This window comes from Equus przewalskii, chromosome 3 (genome assembly GCF_037783145.1).
Source record: "Equus przewalskii isolate Varuska chromosome 3, EquPr2, whole genome shotgun sequence".
NCBI lineage: Eukaryota > Metazoa > Chordata > Mammalia > Perissodactyla > Equidae > Equus > Equus przewalskii.
The window spans coordinates 79,759,009-79,780,367 of record NC_091833.1 but is presented as its reverse complement, the minus strand read 5'-3'; the positions used below and the strand labels follow the sequence as shown (position 1 = coordinate 79,780,367).

General features: G+C 38.8%; 3 protein-coding genes and 1 long non-coding RNA gene across 7 annotated transcripts in view; 2 read left to right on the top strand and 2 right to left on the bottom strand.

Annotated features, from left to right (window-relative positions):
* The window catches only part of LOC139082589 (uncharacterized), a 31,079-nt gene extending 29,704 nt beyond the window's left edge, over positions 1-1,375 (top strand). For both annotated transcript variants that reach the window (XR_011538752.1, XR_011538753.1), the window contains exon 3: positions 855-1,375. This is a non-coding gene — a long non-coding RNA (uncharacterized lncRNA). The remainder of the gene's footprint in view (positions 1-854) is intronic.
* LRRC66 (leucine rich repeat containing 66) overlaps positions 1-3,521 on the bottom strand; it is a 30,072-nt gene extending 26,551 nt beyond the window's left edge. Inside the window, exons 1-2 of one of the 2 annotated variants that reach the window (XM_070614948.1) lie at positions 3,354-3,521; positions 67-567 (exon numbers count right to left, since the gene is read on the bottom strand). In XM_070614948.1, coding sequence (XP_070471049.1) covers positions 67-562 — 496 coding nt within the window. In that variant the 5' untranslated portion in view covers positions 563-567; positions 3,354-3,521. Of the gene's footprint in view, positions 1-66; positions 568-834; positions 934-3,353 lie in introns of those variants that run through there. The other variant, XM_008516313.2, reaches the window with a different exon arrangement.
* A 223-nt stretch (positions 3,522-3,744) lies between these two features.
* SGCB (sarcoglycan beta) lies at positions 3,745-20,809 on the bottom strand. Of its 2 annotated transcripts, none has more exons than XM_070614954.1 (6): positions 20,663-20,809; positions 15,215-15,424; positions 11,633-11,818; positions 10,797-10,988; positions 10,344-10,475; positions 3,745-7,245 (listed from the first exon to the last, which is right to left on the bottom strand). In XM_070614954.1, exons 1-6 carry the CDS (start codon positions 20,696-20,698, stop codon positions 7,042-7,044), a joined length of 960 nt encoding a protein of 319 aa, XP_070471055.1. In that variant the 5' UTR covers positions 20,699-20,809; the 3' UTR covers positions 3,745-7,041. The 2 variants fall into 2 exon arrangements, with proteins under 2 accessions (XP_070471055.1, XP_008514534.1); XM_008516312.2 differs by lacking the exon at positions 20,663-20,809 and adding an exon at positions 16,922-17,081.
* Positions 20,786-21,359, top strand: part of SPATA18 (spermatogenesis associated 18) — a 55,572-nt gene continuing 54,998 nt past the window's right edge. The window contains exon 1 of the mRNA XM_070614951.1: positions 20,786-21,007. The gene's annotated coding sequence lies outside the window, so the exon portion shown is untranslated. The remainder of the gene's footprint in view (positions 21,008-21,359) is intronic.

The following is a 21,359-nucleotide window of genomic DNA, read 5'->3' as shown; positions in this document are numbered from 1 at the left end:
TTAAACATTAACTCTCCACATGCTCATTGTTTCTTGGTCTAGTCCATCTTTTAAAATCGTACTTACCCTTGGGAATGTCACTGAGTTTATTTCTTTGAAGAATTAGCAACTTTAGAAATGGAAGCCCATTTCTGAAGCCGCCTCTGTGCCGTTTCACCCATGAGGACCTAAGACTGGGTAGATCCAATGAGATGGAGCAGATGGCATTGTTGCTCAGGTTTAATGTTTCCAAAGCATGGACAGGAGCAAGAGGGCTTGAGGTTATTTTTGATATGAGGTTGTTACTGAGGTCCAGATGTTTTATATTCCATTCTTCTTTTTTTGTGTGAGACTGTAAGAGAGCCCTAAAGAAACTGGAACTTGCATCCACTGTAGCTGCTGTCTGTGATATGTCCACAGGTATCTCATGCTTTTGAGTAAAAGAACAGTTTGTCAGAAGATATCCATTCCACTGGCATTTAGAATTGAATAAAATATTACTTTTTCTTGATGAGTTTGTCATTGTTTGAGTAACATAAAGACCTACAACTATGGTAACGATTCGGAAACACGGGTTTTTCATAATGCCTGGAGAAAGGAAAATGAATTGACTTATTCAAAATAACATGTAAAAACAACAGCAAATAAGCAGAAAATTTAATTTTCAATTTAAGATTTAGGAAAGTTATCTTGCCTTGATTGCCAATTTAAGTAAATGTTTTATTTCTTAGAATTTAGGACATCAAAATGTAGCTACCAAAATGGTATAGCTACAGTATAAAATTACATCTATATCGTATTTTAAAGGAAGAACTCGTCTCATTTTTCAGAAAATACATATTCACTTGGCCTCACCTCTGTGTCTGCTTTTCCAGGATCATTCGCCCAGCAGTCTGCTTTGGAGTGAGGCAAACCTACCAAGATTAGATTAAAGACTTCTCTGCTTCCTTGTTGGTCATGAGTACTGAGCAAAGTCTATTCTGCTTATCTACAACACCCTAATCAGCCGTGTGATTCATTACGTGAATGACAGGCCATCCAGTTACACTAAACTGTGGAACTGTATGGGTGAAAAGTTCAACTCACAAGAGACTTAATTTTTTTAAAAGACTAGAAGAACTACAAGCTTTGTCTTTGTGACTTTTCAAATCCTTTTGAAATCATTTAGATATATACAACATAAAAGGGGTTATAAAAAGGATGCTCTGCCTCAGAACCATGAAGATGTAAAAAGATACAGAGACATCAAGTATCTTTTTCAGAAAGATTCTTGAGAAACAATTCAAAGTTTCAAAACAAATATCTACAAATCACAATGGCTAAATGTATACAAAAAAACTTTTTTTAAGAAAAATAAATGGATAATTTTTGTGATTTAATTAAACTAAATTCCATTAAAAAAACCAGTGTGTGTACATTATTCAGTAGATAGATTTACAACAAATCATCCCTCCATTCTGTTCTAACGGCACCAGTCTAGTTCTCATCTGAAATCCTAGTTAACCTGGCTGAACTATTTTTCCTGCCACTGCCTCCTGATTTTCCTTTTTCTTGATTCATCCTACAAGATTCCAAAGGGTTGTTTCCCCACAGTACTGTTTTCCTCATGTCATTCCCTCATTCAGAATCCTCTAAGGGCTCCTTAGTGCCTGTAGTCCACATCCCTCAGGTTGGCATTCAAGGCTTTGAAAGCTAACCTCATGAACTTGTCTGATAAGTACATGTGGAGCAACCACAAGATGTGGCTTGTGCACAGCAGTACCTATGCACATCTCATGCTAAAATTAGCTCTTAGCTCATTCCCAATTCCAAGCTCAATGCCTTTTCCTCTCCTCAGTCCAAATCCTACATATCCTTCCAGACCCATCTCAAATCCTATGGCTTGAAGACCCTTTTTCCTGCTTTAGCCTCTATTTTGTCTTTATGTTTTCAGAAATCTTTCAGGAGATATTTATTGAGTGAGTGAATGAATGTGCATTAGTAACATTCAGTTTGACAGAATATCAATACTATCCTGTGTTGCTATTGCTTTATGTCTGTTTTACACTCCCCAAAAGATAAGCTTCAGAAGGGCCATGTTTTCCATGCAAGATAAATTTATATATATATACTTTGTCCCCATGTTTTATATTTTTAATAGTCTGCAGTCTGTCACAGGGCTATGCTCTGTTTGGACGAATGAATGCACAGAGTGAATGAAACTTACCATGTAACTTTTTAAACTCAGGTTTCATACAAGGTCAATTCTCCCATATTTTGAAGGGCATCTAAATTCAGGTACACGTGCCTGTGAACTGCAAAGGTGCCCTTGCAGCATGGAGGAGTGATTTATTTTTGTAGTGTGCCTCTTATGCAATACCAGACATTGAATTAATTTGTACAGTCAGACAGATATTTGTTTCTATACAGTCATGTGTTGCATAATGAGGTCTTGGTTAATGACAGACCACACATATAATGGTGATCCCATAAGATTAGTACCGTAGAGCCTAGGTGTGTCATGGGCCATACCATCCAGGTTTGTTTAAATATACCATATGATGTCCGCACAATGACAAAATGACCTAACAATGCATTTCTCAGAATGCATCCCCATCGTTAAGTGATGCATGGATTGTATTCAAAGCTGCAATCATTAAATATACAATTGTATACCACGCTAATGTAACAATATCAGCAATGTCATAGCCCTGTGACAAATTGCAGACTATTAAAAATATAAAACATGGGGGGAAAATATATATCACATGGAAAACATGGCCTTTACCCTCTGGTAGTTTACAATCTTTTGGGGAGTTTAAAACAGACACAGATTGATTCAGATACCATTCACAGGTACATTACTTTGCAGTATTGAAGAGAAACATGGTTGAAAAATACTTAAGAGGACATAAGTTAAAGATTTTCACTGACCTGGTTCTTTCTAAGTTAAAGAGATTTATACATTAACTAATAGATTTGAGTTCAAAACAGCTAGATAAGTATAATCTTACATTTTAAAGTGAAAAGTAGTAATTTGTAGAGAAAAATTATACGTACCACATATAAACTTATATGTATTAGGTAAGAAACCCTGAAGAACTCCAGAAACATTTTCTGAGGAAACTGGAAACAATTAGGTAACATGCAAATCTTTAAATGGACATATTCAAGCTGAAGTATGAGGAAGCACTTAGAAATATTGGGAGTGAGCATACGTGTCAGAGAATAAGAGAGCTAGGGAGAAGGCAGTAGAAAAAGCCGAAAGGAAATAAAGAGTCCATTCTTATATAAAAGAAAGAGAAGTTAAAACAACCAGAAGAAAAAAAGCAGAAGAGGCTCTTTTTGATCAGATGTGAAAAGAACACAACAGTCACACTGTTTCTGAGGCATACCTTCAGATCCTTAGATAGTTTTCAAATGGGTCTCTATCTGGATCAAGCCAGGTGGGCATTTGAGAGCTGAGCTTTTGAGGCTCCACCCATGTGCCCATGGAGCATGTGCTGTGGTAAACCTTCAACCCTTTCCTCTCCGGGCTCTGGCCTCTTGCCTCAGTGACAGCCCTGGGACAAGGGGGGAAGAGCCACTGGAGAGAGGCCTCCTGCAGTGCACAGAGATTAGGACCATCCAGACCCGGACTGCACCACTTCTGACTTTGAACTCCAGCATTCCAGAGAGATCACTTAAATACTGTATCCCAGTCTCAGGCTATATTTAAATTCATCATGTTTCTATGATTAAGTAGTAACCTGCTAATATTTTAATCATTGAAAAATTAACAGCAAACAATTTAGAGAATCTTTATTGTAAACAGAGTTCATTAATAGGTATTACAAACTGAATTAACCAAAACTCAAATTAGTAACCTGAAACAGATTTACAGGTTTATTTTTGCATGGCATAATTTGCAATCTTTGCCCCCTCAACACTTTAAAAAAGATTACTAAAATTATCAACATTTTAACGGTCTCTTTTTTGTCAAGTTTAGCACCATAACATTCTCACCCTCTTAAAAAAAACGCATTCAAAACTAGGTAGAACTTCCACCTTTCATCATCAAAACTATCACACAAAATTTATTTTTTCATAACACAAAATAATACAAATAAGTATATTTTTAAATACTGCAGACCATATATAGGCAGTCCTCACTTTGTGGTGTTTGGCATTTTTCCTATCTGCTCATTTCTAAAATATCCTGTTTTCATTTAATCTGTCCCCTGTCACTGCAATTCACCTCTAAGGTATTGCAGTTATTTAAACAAGCACATATCCGCCCTACTCTCCTGGGATCCTGTCTGTCATCTACCTCCCCAAAGTCTGCTGCTTGTCATATCAGTGCTCAACACACAGGAGAAATAACCAGCAGAAAGAGGCAAAGTTAACATTTCAGTTTGTAGAAAAACACCATCTGGTGGTGAGAATGAGTAGCTGATGCTTTACTGTTATGTAAAATAGGTCACAGGTAAAATGGACTGTTTGTTCTTGTTCTGCTTTCCAGGTCTACAAGTCAGTGAAAAGGCCAGGGCTGCCTGTAAACTGTCCTAAAATCCTGTACCTGTTACCTTAATGATCAGTTCTATAAAAACATCAAAATAGCCTCTCATGTCAAAAGCACTTAATGGAAATGTATCAAAAACAAATATTTCTCAAAGAGGAGTAAAAATAGATTATTTCATGAATTACATTCAATAAATAATACTTTGAACATAGTGTTCTGTGGTTTTTGTAAAAATACATATCAAAGAAACCTTCAAAACAAATCTAAATAGGACAAACAAGTAATGAATACAAAATTTAAAAATATACTCAGTATCTGAATGAAAATTCCAACAGATTTTTTCTGAATATCATTCAGATATTAAATAATACTGAATATATTCAAATAGATTCTGATATCACTACAACTAATAACACTCAGAGGTCATACATTTCACTTTTTTTTCCTTCATTTAAAAACTGTACTCAGTATTATATAGTAAGTCAATCTATTTTGGTATACTTTAATGACTATTCCTAATGTCCAAGCATTTGGTTTTTATGTCAGGGAGAACTGTGACAATATTGAATACAAATTTGTCTTGTACTGATTTTCTCATCTACACAGTTCAAAGTGACCATGACAGAACACGATACACTTGGATGCAGAGTGGGGCCTATGATTTATCTCTACTGCCTACTTTACAGCAAGGTACTTTGAAGTCTCTGTCCCTGATGTGTGTGTCTTAATGATACCAGAGAGTTCCTTTCAAGTCAAATATAAAATACATTAAAAATCAACTGGCTTGAGGGTCGTAAATCATTACAATGGGATAGTGATATTAGCAGCAGAGATCAATTCTCATACTTAAACATTACTTGTATTATTTCCTGCATTAGCACCCTTTAGTCCAGTGCTTCCCAACTTTTTTCAAGGCATGGCACACATCAGAAAGGGTAATATTTGCATGGCACACTGGGGGGAACCCACCAGGCCATTCCTGGCCAGCAGGACTTACCTGGGGCCATGGCCTCCCCACTTCCCACTGTGTTGCCCTGAAGACTGAGAGTATATCTTGGCAACCCTTTCACCCAGTCAGGTACTCCAAGGTGCCAAAGCCCACCTGTTGGGAAACCAGGGTAACCCACAACTAGGGTAATTTGATCTCTCAATAGTACCATATGTTGGAATTGGCTTAAGATAGTTTAAAATCTGACAGTGATTGGTCATATTTTTTTGACATGAGATTGATTTAGTATTATTTTTTAACTAGACTAGCAACTGTTTTGTTTGATTCTTATTTGCTTAGGCAAGTTTGAATTAGTCTTTCTTCATCTTTCTAGAGTTTCATATAATTAAAACTTCAGTGCAGATAGTGAAAAGAACATGGTATTTGCAAGCAGGTACATATAGGTTTGAACCACACCTGAATTCCAATCCCAACCCTGCTTTTCCTGTGTGACATTAGGCAAATTTCTTAACTTCTCTGATCCTCAGTTTCCTAACAGGTAAAACTGGGATAATAAGACCTACTTACAGAGTTGTGGTGAGAATTAGAGACATCACACATGTAATGCCTAGGACAATGCCTCGGATGTATAAGATGCTCAATAAATGACAGCTAGCATCATTATTTAGAAGTTAAAGCTGAGATGGTGTTTTAATTTCTACCACATTGTGAACACTTAATATTTATCAATATTTAACGAGTAAACATCCTGTTACAGAGTGTTTTCCTCCTAGTGCAAACCTAAGGAACCATAGTTTCTTACTATCTCACATACGTGAAGTCTTTAATGATTTCACTTGTGTGTGAGAATTGGGCTGAAAGTTAACACACTAAAAATCTATCTTTCCTGAGCCAGCATCGATGGCCTAGCAGTTAAAGTTTGGTGCATTCCTCTTCGGGAGCCTGGGCCTGCTTCCCAGGTAAACCACACCACCTGTCTATCAGGAGCCATACTGTGGAGGTGGCTCACATAGAAGAATTAGAAGCACTTAGAACTAGAATATACAGCTATGTACTGGGGCTTTGGCAGGGGGGAAAAAAAGAGAGGAAGATTAGCAACAGATGTTAGCTCAGGGCAAATCTTTCTCAGCCAAAAAAAAAAAAAAAGGAAAGCAATATTATATATATATATATATATAAAAATCTGTCTTTCCTCTCAGAAACCAGGAGACAGAGCATGTAACATTTACTAACAGTGTACCTTTTAAAAATCTTCAGTGGGTCTATCCCCATTAGTTACCAAAAACTTGCTTATAGTGAGTCTGAACAGTTGCTTCAGCCCTCCATCCTTTAGACAAGGAATAGTGGAATTTAAAAAACCACTTCTTTAAATATTAATTTTGATTTTATTCACTTCTGATAATTATTTTAGAGACTATAATTTGAAGCTCAGTGCAACTTAATGAAATGTATTAGAATTTAGGATCTCTGAGAATATTTTAAATATGGAGATTATATAACAGACACAGCAGTGCTCTGCAGATAAAATAATTATAAGTTATCACAAACTCTGTAAAAATATGATTTGCATGCATATCCTTTAAAAAAAAAGTCAAGTCAAGATAGGAACACATTGATAACCTCTCGGGTTCTTCTAATGAGTGTTTCCACAGGGGTTGTCTGAGATCTGGCAGCCCATGTTCTGGCCTGTTACTGGTACTTTGAAGAGAGTTCCATCAGCACACACACAGAGCTTGTAGCGCACCCAGTCGCCAGAACCAAACTGGTCTCCACTGGAGGAACTGGGGAGGCGAGTTGTGTTAACCATCACAGTTCCATTTAGGATGATGCTGTTTTCCTATTAGGAGAACAACAATATGATTTATTTACCTCCACAAGTGGGAATTGAACAAAGTTAATAAAGAAAACTTACTGGAATATTAACAAGAAAAGAAAGAGTAAAGTCATGACCAAGACAACAAAGAAAACAAAACCAATGTCAAGATTCAACTAGTGATCTCTTAGTAATAGTTTACTATGTATATCAATACACTTGTGACACAATTTATCTCTCAATTAGTTAAAATTACATCAAAATTCCTAAGTGCACAATAAGACTTATGTTGATAAAGTCTCAGATCATTTTCACTTGTTACTTCCTAAGAGAGTTCTAATAAAGTTACTGATTGATGAGTTTTGGACAATGAGAAGAAAAAGACTTTTTCTCTCAGAGAAAATCAATTTTAACCTCCAATGTTTTTGCAACACTACAAATGAAGATTTGAGCCATATAATTTTGAAGACCAGGCATTCAAAGGAAACTGCCTGGAGGCTCTCTTCTTCAAGCCCACTGTTCCCAGAACATTCTTGTATTGTAGGCCTGTTCTTTTTAGGAAGGCCTAAACCTCTCTCTCCTTTCCTCCCTCCTTCTTAGCTTTTCTTCTTCTCATTCATTCAACAAATACCATTAAATGTCTACTATGTGTTAGGTACTATTCTAGGTGCTGAGGATACAGCAGACAACAGACAAGCAAAGTCCAAGTTCTCACCGTTGATATTTTAATGGGGAGGGATAGGCAACGAACTCATGAACAGGTAAACAAAATAGGACATCATCTGAGAGGAAGAAGTCAGGGTACATAGACAGAGGGTGACCAGGCAGGAGTTCTACTTTACACAGGGTGGTCAGAGAAGGCCTTGCTGATAAGGTTACAGGCTAACGGAAACTGGATGATGCGAAGAAGTAAGCCATGTGGGTAACCTGGGACAGGCACTCCAGGGAGAGGACATAATACACAAAGGCCCCAAGGCGAAGATGTGCTTGGTGTTCCAGGAGCAGACAGGAGGGCAGCATGGCTGAAGCAGAGACGGAGGGGGTCGACTGGTAGGAGACAAGTCAAAGAAATAACTAGGGCCAGATGTAAGGCCAGGGAATGGACTCTGGGTTTTGTTTGGAATTAGATGGGAAGACATTTGGAGGGTTCTGAAGAGGGAAGTGACGTGATCTTTTATAAAGGATCACTCTGGCTGCTGTAGAGAACTGACCACAGGGGTGAAAGCAGCAGCAGGGAGACCACCTAGGAGGCTGTTCCAACAGTGCAGGCAGGAAATGACGGTGCTTTACACCACAGTGGTGGTGGCGGTGGTGCTGGAAGTGCTGAGGAGCAGCCAGATTCTGTGCATCTTCTGAAGGGAGAGCCAGAAGGCTTTGCTAATGGACTGATGGGTGCCATTTAACAAGACTGGGACACTGAGAGAAATGCATGTTTGAAGAAGGAGGGAGGATATGAAGATTTTAGACATTTAGTTTGAGATGCCTATGAGATAATGAAGGGGAGAAGGTAAGAAGGCAGTTGTGTATGTGAATCTTAGTTCAGAGAAGATTAAAGCAGGAGTTCCAAACTTGAGAGTCATCAACTTACAGAGGGTATTTAAAGCAATGAAAGAAAGTTGGTTATGAAGTCATGGAAATGGCTAATGGACTATGTAGTGATAGTATATGGAATAACTATCATTCCTGTGATGAATTTTCGAATTTTGTTCCAATGCTGCCATCTTGTGGTCATTTAATTTTACTCTCTTTTTTCTTAAAAGCAGTTTAATTGATAAAATTCTAATGATTAGCTGTGGACTTAAAAACTAACCGCTGATATTAACTGAATTATAAAGCTAACTATCTTTTCAATACTGGCTTCTTTTTCTTTAACCGTGGAGAAATTGGTATATGTGTATGTGTATTTCAAAGTATTTTAATATTTGTCATATTAATGACAGGTAGAATTTTCAGGTGGAAAAAATAAAAGATTTAGGTAACTCGCTAATGGCTATATAAATATCTAACACATCTCTTGCTTCTTTGAGTTTCTAGTGCAGAGAACAACAGTCCCACCATAACATTCTCCAACACTATGCTTAGAGGAATGGCTTCTTACTACAATACAGCTAAAAAACACTCAGTATTACTATTGAGTTTCTGGCAAGAATCACGTTTTATCTTCATCTTTATTATTTAGAGATTGGAAGATGTGCTTTGGGGAGGAAAAGCTGTTTATAAAAGTGAAAGAATTTAATTTTTTAAACTTTATTTTTTCTAAGAACTATGAAATTGAATTTTAAAAAAAGGAAAAAATTATTTTGTAAGTCCTTAGGTTTAAGTTCACTTTTGCTATTTACTGCTTGATAAAACAAATTTAATTAGCTTTAGTTAAGTAGTACATAGCTGGGACCCAAAGACATTCTGAATAAATGTGCTTTGACCAGAATTGTGAGCAGGTAAAATGCTTCTGGACTTATGGCTCCCTTATAAGAAATATTTTATCTATTAAAGTTCAGATATAATCTGTGAAGCACAAAGAAAATTTCACTTTTTAACAGCTACGATAAAGGCAAAATCTTTTCCCTTTACAATTAATAATAGATGTATAAATAAAAATACATTTTATACCTTTGCTAATTGATTTTCACATTACCGGATATAACATCCAGGAAGGGATATGAAAATATTTAACTGAAAAAAGACCCAACAACTTCAGGGAATGGATACCTACTTTCATCTTCCAGAATTCTCTTTTGGAAGGTTTTTTTTTTTTTTGCTTTTTAAAATAATACAGATATCATTATGCAAAAAAGAAAAAGAATTTTTTAGAAACTAACAGGCAAGCAAAAATAAAAAAATTAAAATCATTTGTTATCCTACTACCCATAGCCAGCCATTGTTGACATTTTGACATACCCTTCCAGGTGTTTATAAACATACAAATATTCTGAAAACTAAAAATGAGACATTTCACAAGTTGTTTTGTAACTTTCTTTCACTTCACAATCCATTTTGAACATCTTTCCATGTCAAAAATTATACAACTACATTACCATTTTTAATAATTCCATACTATTCCATATATGGATTTATATACCCAAGAATCTAATAATTCTCTTAAACTCTTAAAAAATACTCACTGCCTTTAATTCCATGTTACCAGCCATGTGAAATTCAATGGTTTTTCCCATAATGAATACTCCTTCGTTTCCACGCACAATAGCACGTCCATCAACTTTTATATTTAAATCACTAGTAGCATTGCTGGTAATCTGAAAATAAAAAAAAAAGCGGTGAAAATAGTTTCTAAATTAAAGTGAGAATTATTATTAGAGCTAGAGGAATAGGAGTTTCAACCAGGAAATATGAAAGGAAAGTGTCTTCAATTACATTTTATAGATGTTGAGGTCAAGAGAGATGCCTTGATAATGATCACATAAGGTAGTAGTTAATGACAAATCTAGAAGTAATCTTTTCCACTGTTCTGAAATTTATTCTTGCATACCACTATAAATCAGTAAAACTCCTCTCTCCCTTTGTAACTTTAGACAACAATTCTCTTCCATTAATAAAACAAAGAAAATAAATCATACCCTTTCAGTAGATGCTTTTTGAACATTCAAACTCTTCACTCCACTCGGCAAATGAAACTCATGAGTTTCATAGTCTGTGCTGAATAAGATATTTTGAGTCCTTGGGTCGAAAAACTGCATACCAATGTCACTTGTAATAGAAGTTTTGTTCTTTTCTACACTGAGCTTTGTTGTCCCTTGCTGAAAAACAATCTTCAGAGAAACATTTTATTATGAATATGTTTTCAAGGAAGACAGCATCCAAAATTGATCAAGAACATTATAAAAAACACTCTATAACAATAGACTAACTTCAAATAATTTTAACTGTGTCTGTCTGTCCTTCCTCCACCCACTTTGGAAAACGAAGGCTCATTTGCTTATTTGCTTATACTGCTCTGCACAAGGACAAGGGTCACAGGACACATGGACCTAGGCCTAAGATGGGCAGGTGGCAGTAATACCTCCTTGAGGTTCTAGTCAGTTGAAAACCTAAGTCACAGCAGCTGCTAGGCATGAGCTCCCAACACTAGATTGGCATATTCTCCTCCAGACTCCCAGAAAGTAGAGGGTATTCTAACCCGGGAAGGTGCTTTTTTAAATGGTCTCCTCATATGGAGGAGAAAAGAGTAAACTATGTATTCTTATAGTAATTTTATCTATCACAGAAAATGCTACCATGGAAGAAGATCCAGAATATTAAGAAAGCATCTAATATTAATAGATTATAATACCAACAATATTATTAAATATACTTATGAATTTTCTCTAAAGGAAAATATCCATTTCCAATAATCAACTTTAGGTTTTATCAAAGAATTTTTCTCTAATGTTCCTCAATTAATGTGGTAACTTACAGGCTGGTTATTGCCAGTGATGACCAAATTCTCATTTCGCCTTCCTCCTACTGTGCTCTTATAAAGAGGACGTATAACTCCCATGTCAGATACTTGTTTAAAGCGAAGTAGACCAGTTTCATGAAACTCCATGCTGTCACAGCCATTTGGTCCAATGCGAATCACAGCCCAGATAACAAGCGTTATCTAAAAAAGAAAACAAGCCCACTGTTGATAGGTAGCATACATGTAACATCATTGGAAAACAAATAGAAAAGATAATCGCCAAAGAATTAAACCTCTTAAATGTTTCATCAGTGAGATGGACATAGCAGTTGGTTTTCTACTTGTAAACAAAATCAATTTTATTTTTTATCAAGGTATGCAACTAGCTAAAAGTCAAAAAGTGCTAAAAGGTCTACAATAAAAAGAAGAGCAGTTTCTTATTTCTTTTACTCCCACCATTTTTCATCCAGGGAAAACCACTTTCAAAACTTCTAGCTTATTTTGTCCAGAATTTATCTCCATGTTTCCAAATATGTGTATATATTTCTTCACTCATGAATTTTAGGTTTTATCTATTAAATTTCTATTTTAGCAGATGACAATTTTAGCTCATTTATACTTCTTCACCCCAACTCCAATCTCAAGTTTTGGTTAAATCCATGTGCCGTATTTTCATTATTATGACCATATAAATATTGGTCACTGCTAAGCCAAATACTGCACTATGACGGCAGTTCCTTTCCTGTACTTTGTGTCTTTTGGAGTTTACTATTTGTCTGTCTTTCATTTGCTTAGTTTCTTTGGAAATCTGACTAAATCTTTTCAAACCTTCCAACATTTCTATCAAATGTCTCTTAATAAAGTGTTTTAAAAATCCAAGCCTCTCAGATAATTTATTAGTTCTACTTTTCTCTCCCAGGAAATCTTTCTGGAACTCCTCTCTTTTTGCGCCATCTGGACTACTACACAGCTGTAATCATGAACTCCTCCTTCACGTCCACGCTGGAACTTCCTTTTGTCGTTCTCCCACACTAGACACCCAGTTTCCTGTATCCTTATCTTCAACTTTCTTGGCTCAGTACCTTCCTTTGGTAGAGCACATCCTCCAGTGGCTTCCTTAGAAAGCATGTATGTGAAGTAGATTTTTTTGAGAGTGTACATGGCTAAAAAGTATCTTTATACCTCTCACATTTGACTGATAGTCTATCTTGGTACACATTTCTAGACTTGAAATTACTTTTTCTGTGAATTTTGGAGGCCCTTGCTTTCTTGTCTTCTGATTTCCAGTGCTGCTTTTGAGAGGTCCGATGCCACTGATTTTGTACCCTTTATGCATAACCTTTTTTCCCTCTGGAGGATTTTAGGGTCTTTGCTTTATCCCCAGTTTTCCTAAATTTCACAGTAATGGCCTTGGTGTGAGTTTGTATGCATTACACTGGACCCAGAATGGTAGTTTTCAATTTGTTCTAGGCAGTTTTCTTGATTTATATCATTTGATAACTTTCTTCCCAGAATGAGAGAAGAACTCTCTTCTCTCTTTCTGAAACTCCTCTTAACAGAATGTTACAATTCCTGGATTGATTCTTTAATTCTGTTGAACTTTCTGGAGGAGTTCCTTTTTTGTTATCTTCCAATATCTATCTTTCTATCATCCTATCTATCTATCTACCCATCCATTCCTGTGCTTGTATTTCCATAAGTTCTTCCTTATTCTTGAATAGCTCCTTTTTATTGGCATGTTATCCTTGTTTCATGGATGCAATATCCTTTTATTTCTCTGAAGATATCGATTTAAAAATTTTTTTTTAAGTTTTCTGTCATTCGTTGCATTTTCTCTATCTCCCTGAATTCCTACTTCCACCATGGTTTGGGTATTTTGGGTCTCTATCATTTTTCAATTCTTGGAGCTCTCCAAAAAAAAAAAAAAAATCTATTGATCCCTGGCAGCGCATATTTAACAGTGAGTTTGTAAAAAGTCCATAGAAAGTACTCTGTGTGGGGTGGGGCTTGTGACTGACAGGCTTCACAGTAGGAAGATTAGGTGGCTTTTTCACTGGGACCAGCCAAGTGTCAGTATCTTCAGGTCTTTTCTCTAGGTGCTTCAGTTTCTCCAGAGAAGGCTATTTTCTCTCTTGCCTGGAGGATATAAGCCTCGTGCCAGGAAGCTAGAGGTGGAGGATGAGGATAGGGAGCCTGCGAAAGGGGGTCTCAGCGCTCAGGATGCAGACTTCTCTGCTTTCAGTGTGGAAGCCCATCCATCCCTACCCTCCTCTGTGCAATACCCTCAGGCAGCAGGAATCCCCTACGGGTCAGTGTGTCCAGAGGCACACTAGTTTTGTGCAGGGTTAGAGGGGTAGCTGCTTAACTGCTGGCTGGAAGGGAGAGGAAGGCTACGGATCCCATGGCTCCTTCTACAGACTCTTCGAACAAGCTCTCTGTTTTCAGTTCCCGCCTCACTCCTGCTTTTCAAGGTACTGTACTTCCAACTTCTGAGGCTTTTCAGGATTCTGCAAGGACTTTCACCAACACCTTCTGCAACCCCGTCCCCAACACACACAAGCACTTTCTCTTCTCTGATAAGTTATTTGCCACTCCTCCTCCTACTTTTCGTCTTCATATATTAGGGTTCAGGATTTTGGTTGCCTCTCACTTTCTCCCAAAGTATATCTGTTTCTTGACATTGTGATCTTGGGATGAGCTTTTTAAGAGAAAATGTTTTTATTATGCCATCTTAACCAAAAGTTTCTAATAAAATAAATTTATAAAATAAATTCAGAACACGTTTTCCTAGTAAAGTTATTTATAGAATTCTTTTCAATTTAAGTGAAGAATTAGACACAAATGTTTTGGATGTACATAAAATGCAAAGGACTGGCTTGAGAGTATTAGAAGTCAAAAATAAAGTAAATGGAATCACTTGAGAACCACTGTAGTCCATGGTCACGATCAGTCTTAGGTACACCGATAATCACTCTCTGAAATAACAACCCCCACATGCCAGATGGTTTCATATTTAACCCCCAGATAGTTAGAACCTTGGATGAAAAGTCTTCTTCTTTAAAAAAGCAAATATCTTTGGAAAAGGCAACATACCAGGTCGTCAGTCCTTAATGTAAACCAGCTCACCCCATCCTTTCATTCTGTAACAAGAGAGATTTAACACTACAAAATGTAGCCCTCACTGCCATCCGAGGCTTTACAATTTTAAAATCCAGCTGAAGAGGGAAGACTAATGCACAAAAAGTTGAATGAAAACAGAAAGGACTATATTTTTTAGGAGAGGTGAAGGCAATAAAATCATCTTGGCAAAGGTCTCTTCTATTGAGTTGACTTTACCCTTTTTAAAGTTAAGTCCTTTAAAGGGAAGAATCCATGAACATTTTTTTTCTAAATAAAATTAATACATGGCAATATTGGCATACTAGGTTTTTTCACATATAAAATATTAAATCTCAGTAAAGAGATGAAACATGAATAGAAGAACAAAAAGAGGGTGCCAAAAGAAATTATAGAAACAAAGTCCATGATTTCACTGAAAAACAGACGAAAAATTCCCCATGGTAAATAAAAAACAAATATTCTGTACTGTATACTCACAATTAAATTGATAACGGCCAGGATGAACAAGAGGATAATCACACAGATGGCTAAGTTGCCTTTTCTCCCCCTCAGCCCCGTTTTATGGAGGCGCTCTTCATCAATCGGAATATATCCGGCTTTGAAGTTACTATTGTGCTCTTTATTGACATTCCTTCTCTCAACAGCCTTCTCACGCATGGACTTCTTTACAGGTCCATTGGAACTTTGCTAAAAACAAAATACAACACAATGGAACAGCTATACCCTCTCTTTTTGATGCATTTATTTATTAAGTGCAAATTCCTAACTAAAGAAAGTTGAACTGGTTAGTGATATATTTTCCAAAATAAACCTCAAGTCATGTTTTGTTGCAGGCTGTGAATAAGGATATTAACGTGCTTAGAGGCAGAGTAGGGACGAACCTTCACTGTGACTATTTGATAACGTATTTCTACTCTCCGCTTTGAACAGTCCTAGTGTCAGTAAAGCGTACAGCTAGCTCATTTGCGGGAAGAGTTGATAGATACATTCTATGGTGGGAAATCTTTTCATTAACGATTTATAATGATTTAATTATATATATTTTTTCAATTATATGAAAAGAATTTGGACAGGCTGACACACTTAGTTATTTATCACTCCAACAAGACCAGGAGTTTCAAAGTATGGACTGGAGAGTCCTGGAGGGGCCCCTTGAAACCTATCAGGGGTCCGGACGGTGAAAAATATTTTCAAAATAACACTAAGATGTTATTTTCCTTTTTTACTCTCCTTCTTTCATGAAGGTACAGTGGAGTTTTCTGAGGCTACATGACTATACGCTATGACATCACTGCTTTAATAGCAAATGAAATGTGCGCTTGTGTATTGTTGTGTTTAAAAAATTTCTCAGTTTTAATTTCTAATATGGTAAATATCAATAGCTACAACCCACATAAACCAAAGCTCTTTGGGATCCTCAGTAATTTTTAAGAGTATAAAGAGAACCCGAGACCAAAAAGTTTGAGAACCTCTGACTTAGACTATGGTTGAATGACATTTTAGGTAATAATCTGGTACATCACAAACAACAAAAGGAATGGGTAGAAATGGATACTGCCCAACTTACATATTTTTCAGAGCTCTGAGAAAATTCATTTATTGAATGAACCTAATTTTATGCATAAACACTAATACCATAAATAGAAATACAAAAGAAATATAGGACAGGATCCTTATCCTTTAGAAAATACAAAATGTGATTTGGGTACATGAAATAGTTAACAATGCAATCAAGTACTCTGTATGTTCAGGTGCCAAAATCAATAGTATAGACAATACAAGCTGTGGAGTTCAAGGGGAGGAGAGACAAGATGGCTTGGAGTTGTCAGGGAAACCAGAAGGAGTAGGTGGGTCAGATCTGCAATGCAGGGAGAATAAAGTTGGAAAAGTACAGCAGGTTGCGAAAGTTCTTAGACAGCTAGGTACAAATTCTAGTTTTTATGTCTGTTTCATTGGAAGTCCCTGGAGGTTTCTGAATATGAATGACATATGTCTCAGAATGCTAAATGTGTGGGCATTTGTGGGAGAGACAGCAAAGAGGAATATAGGTTTCCCCGCTATCTGAAAGTAGAGTGCTCCCATGAAACCTTTCATAAGCCAAAATGGTGTAAAGCGAGGAAGCAATTACCATTAATTTATATGGGAAAAATTTTTGAGCATTCCCTGCCCCAAAAAATAACCTACCAAAATAAACTGAGATAAAGCACAGATGCTCACAGGCACCGTTCAAACGTATCAAACGTACGGTGGCTTGATGCTGAGATGCTGAGTGTAGTTCCTAGGGACGGAGCTTGACAGTGCCACTTTTGCTCCTCGGGGTGCGCGCTCCCTCTATAAGGGCTCACTGCAAAATAAATGCTGAACACTATTTTCACTTTTAACCTTTTCTCATAAAAGTGAAAATCCTCTTTGAATTTCTTTTGGTTAGCAAAAACAGGTACCAATGTAGGTCTTTTGTAAAAGCAAAGTGGTGTAAAGTGAATTTTCGGATAGTAGGGGAAATCTGTACCCGTAAGTAGGCTGTTAGGGATGCTGTAGTAAAGGAGGTTTGAGGTAACGAGGGCCTAAACTAAGGTGGGATGAAAAAGGATAAATTAAAAAGATACTTCAGGAAAAGAGTTAACCGAATTTGTAGCCAGGTTCAAAAAGAGGATCTCATGTTTACTGAATGGTGACTAGTTAAACATGGGGAATGAAGAAGGGAGAGAATTCTACATAGGTTGCATTTGAAATGAATGTGAAATAACCACATGCCTCAAAGGCAACGGGAAGGATGTGATGGGATGTTAGGTCAGTCAGGACTAGAAATACAGATTGAGAGTCCTCAACCTCGGGGTAAGTCAAATCTATGAGACCGCATCAGTTCACTGTGAAAAACAGTACAGAGGGAAGAGAACAAAGAGCCAAGGATATGGTCTTGAGAAACTTTAAATGTGCAGGGACAATGGAAAATGAGAAATACAATGAATGGTAAAAAAAAAACAAGGATGTGCAGTGTTGCTGAACTTGATTTGTCAAGAAGTTCCTCCATAACCTTCAAAGATGACCTCTGAGTAGCAAATTGGTAAGCAGGAAACAGTCCCAAAGAGATGCCAGCATGTATACATCTATTTTCGAGTCCAGAAGGTGAAAAGAGGAAAGAGAGAAGAGTAGCTAAAGAATTATATACTGTCAGAGGAAAATTGTGCTTTTTGTTGTTGTTATTCTCTCTCCCCACTCCCTCCATTTGGGGGAAGACTTGTATGTTCGATGGCAGAGGAAAAGATACCAAGAGGAGATGCCAAAGATCTCAGAGCAGGGCAGGATCATGTGGGAAATGAGATCCTTTAGGAGGCAGGAAAGAAAGCGATATGGAATACAGGAGAAAAGAATAGTCTTAAGGGGTGGGCTCCCATTTCACTGAAATGGTTCACACCGAGGCAAAGTTTTCTTCTTTTTCCTAGGGATGTAAAAGGCAAAGTTACCTGCCAAGAAAGAGTGGAGAGGGCTATTAGAATCTTATCATGGTGGCAGGGATAGCAGGCTGGTTGAGGGTTTATGGAAAATGGAAAAAGACAGGAATAATCATTGTGAGTTATGTGGCAGATAAAAACTGTAAAATTCCACAAAGCAGTAAGGAAGGCTCTGTAAAAGACAATTCAATCTACTCAACAGATTTGATCACAAAACAGGTTGCTGAAGACAGTTGCGTAGGTTGTGTACCTGCATGAGGTGCAATATCTAGGAGGGTGCACTGACACTGCAGATATTTTAGTGTTGAATATGGATTTTAAAAGCTTTCTTGCTGAAGGCAGTAAAACACCTTAAGGGAGGTGGGCTTTCTTTTAATTTTCATGGACTAATATGGGCTTGTGGCAGCGCTGATAGATGGGCAATTGAAAAGTCTTGGCCAGAGTTTGAATACAGGTCTACATAACAGAGAGACAGGGCAGAATTCATCCCTCCTGGGATGCATTCTCTACTCTTCTCTGCTAATTCATGTACACTATTACATTCAATTTGATGCTTTTATCATTTATTGAAGAGTTAATATAAGCCAGGTGCTCCAGACTACCAAGATGAGCAAGACACAGCACCCACCGTCAAGGAACTTACTGACCGGCCAGTAGATTAGACAGACAGGGTCACTAACAATTGCAGTTCAACACGGCAAATGCCATAGCAGAGCAATACACACAATACTGAAAGGGTACAGAGGAGGAATGCAACTCCACTCAGTAAGCAAGGGTATCAGCTAAAGGCTTTTAAGAAAAGTTGAGATTTTGGTCGAATCTTGAAGGATAAACAGGAGTTAGTCAGGCAAAAGCAGAGAGAAAGCCACTCCAGGCAGAGGGAATAGCATCATTTGTGGGGTCTGGAGCGCAAAAGAAAATACGGAGCCCTTTGTTCAAATATCAAGCCTGGGACAGCAGAGCATTAAACCAAGTGTGGGTCCCTTCTGAGCTCCCTTAAGTGGGCCTAGCTCCCAGGTTTCTGGCTAGATTAACCAAGTGAATGGATGGCGCTGTAGCCCTTTTAATGGTGAATATGACACAATCCAGTTTTGAACCTTTTAGAGTTTGAAGCGCCTGTGGACAATTCAGTTAAGTTCAGGCTGGAGAAGTAAATGCCTAACTCTGAAGCAGAGACTGAGGAATGGATCAGATTGTCCGGTTTATGTGTAAAGCAAGAAAAGAATCTTGGTGGAATCTCAAGAGCATCAATAGGTGATGTAGATGAAAAAAGAAACGCCTAGAACAGGAGCTGATTAATCAGGAAAGCCAAGGAACAATTCTATTCTCAACAACTCCAAGAAGCTTTGTCTCCTTTCACTTCCTCTCATTCCTTTAGATTTTATTTTACTGTTGTGATCTGTAGCTTACCTGTTGTCTTTAGCTGATTTTTCTACATTTATTTGACATTGGACTTTAAGCTCCTTGAAGGCAGACTTCATGTCTTCTATCTTTCACGCCCCTTAGAATGACTGTTCCAGCGATATATATAACAAGTCTCTAAAAGCAGTTAATTACCTAAGAAAATCTTTCCGGAAAAGATATTCTGGAAACAGAATGTTGGCAACTTCCTCAGATTTGTTTTTTCAACAATGTTGAAGAATGAGACTTTTTCAAAAGAAACTATCATATAGTTTTGTTTTTTTTTTAAAAGGGAAATAATAGTTAAGGGAAAAAATGACTATGAAAGTTATTTTTATGATAACAAATCACCCTAGTAGCTATAGGTATGTATAGGTATATATGTGTGTATGCGCCTATGTTTATGTACGCGCATGGATAGCTTGCTTTTGGGGGAAAATCGCCTTTTAAACTATTCTAAGTTACAAGTTTACAATGCACATCAGGAAATACTGATACAGCACTTTTAAAAAAATGACTGTAAATCAAGTGGACAGGAGACAGTTTTATACTGGTGACTAAATCTCCAAAGACCAAAGCGGGAGGAGAAACCGGGATGTCTGCACATCGGGGATGCAGAAACCAGAAGGGGCCGCAAGCTGACACCCAGGCAACAGCTGATAGTTTCGTGGCTGCTGTCAGGGGAGCTCATGGCTGGGGAATGAGGTTATTTTTACCCGCATCTTCGCCGGCCGCCGAGCCGGGCGCGCCTCCAGCACGTCCTGGCGCAGGCTCCGGGCTGCCACGGCCGCCGCCCGCCCCTCAGGACAGCGACCCCTCCTCACCCCGACCCGGGGACCGCCAGGCCTGGCCGACGGTCGCGGCTGGTTCCCCGTCCTCGGCGCAGGAGCCCCCGCCCGGCCTCTGCCAGCATCCCGGGCTGAGGACAGCTCCTCCCGCCCCGCCCCGCGAGGCCTGGCCCCGGCCGTCCCGCGCGCCCCGGCCCCCAGCCGTCGGCCCTACGGTAGACCCCACGGCAGGACTCCGGCCTCCCCTGGTCACCCGGTCCTCCGCCGCGGCGGGGCTCACAGACCTGCTCAGCCGCTGCCGCCGCAGCCGCCGCCGCCATCTTCCCGCGCCCGCCGCCGCGCTCGCCGGGGCTGCACCCGCGCGCCTGCGCCTGCGCCCTGGCGGCAGGGGTGGGAGGGGGCCCTGCGGCTCCCGGCCCTCCTAACCCTCGCGGGAGTGGGGCTCCGAGCTGCGGGGCTACGGGCGTCGGCTCCCCAGCCGTCTGCGTGCAGAGCTGTGGCCTCGGGCCGCTTTTTCCCGCGCAGGCGGATTCCACGCTACCTCGGGCCGCCTTTGCGTTCTCCCGAAAGGGCGCCCTCGATATACAGGGGACGCCTCGCCCTTTCCCCTCCAGTCCTCATCACGGAAGGTGGGTGCTTTCCGGAGCTGTGACATCCTCCGTGCTTCAGGGGCCGGGGTCTCCCTGGCTAGGGTGGGAAAGGGCGCTTTTGAGAGTACACGTGGACCAGGACTGGAGTGGTGACAGTGTGGACAGAGGTTAACAAGTTGCCAGTTAGCCAGCTAAAATCTTGAAAGCTGAGAGTCCTCCAGGAGGCCATAAAATCAGTTCAGGGATGCTTCTTAACTTTGGGGGCCTATGAGGTCTGATACTATTTTCTGTGGTATGGGGGTGGATTTTCCATTTAGTAGGTATTGGAGGTAGTGCTGTCGATGTCTATCTTGAGGAACCTAATTTAACGGATATTTACTGCACGCCAAGA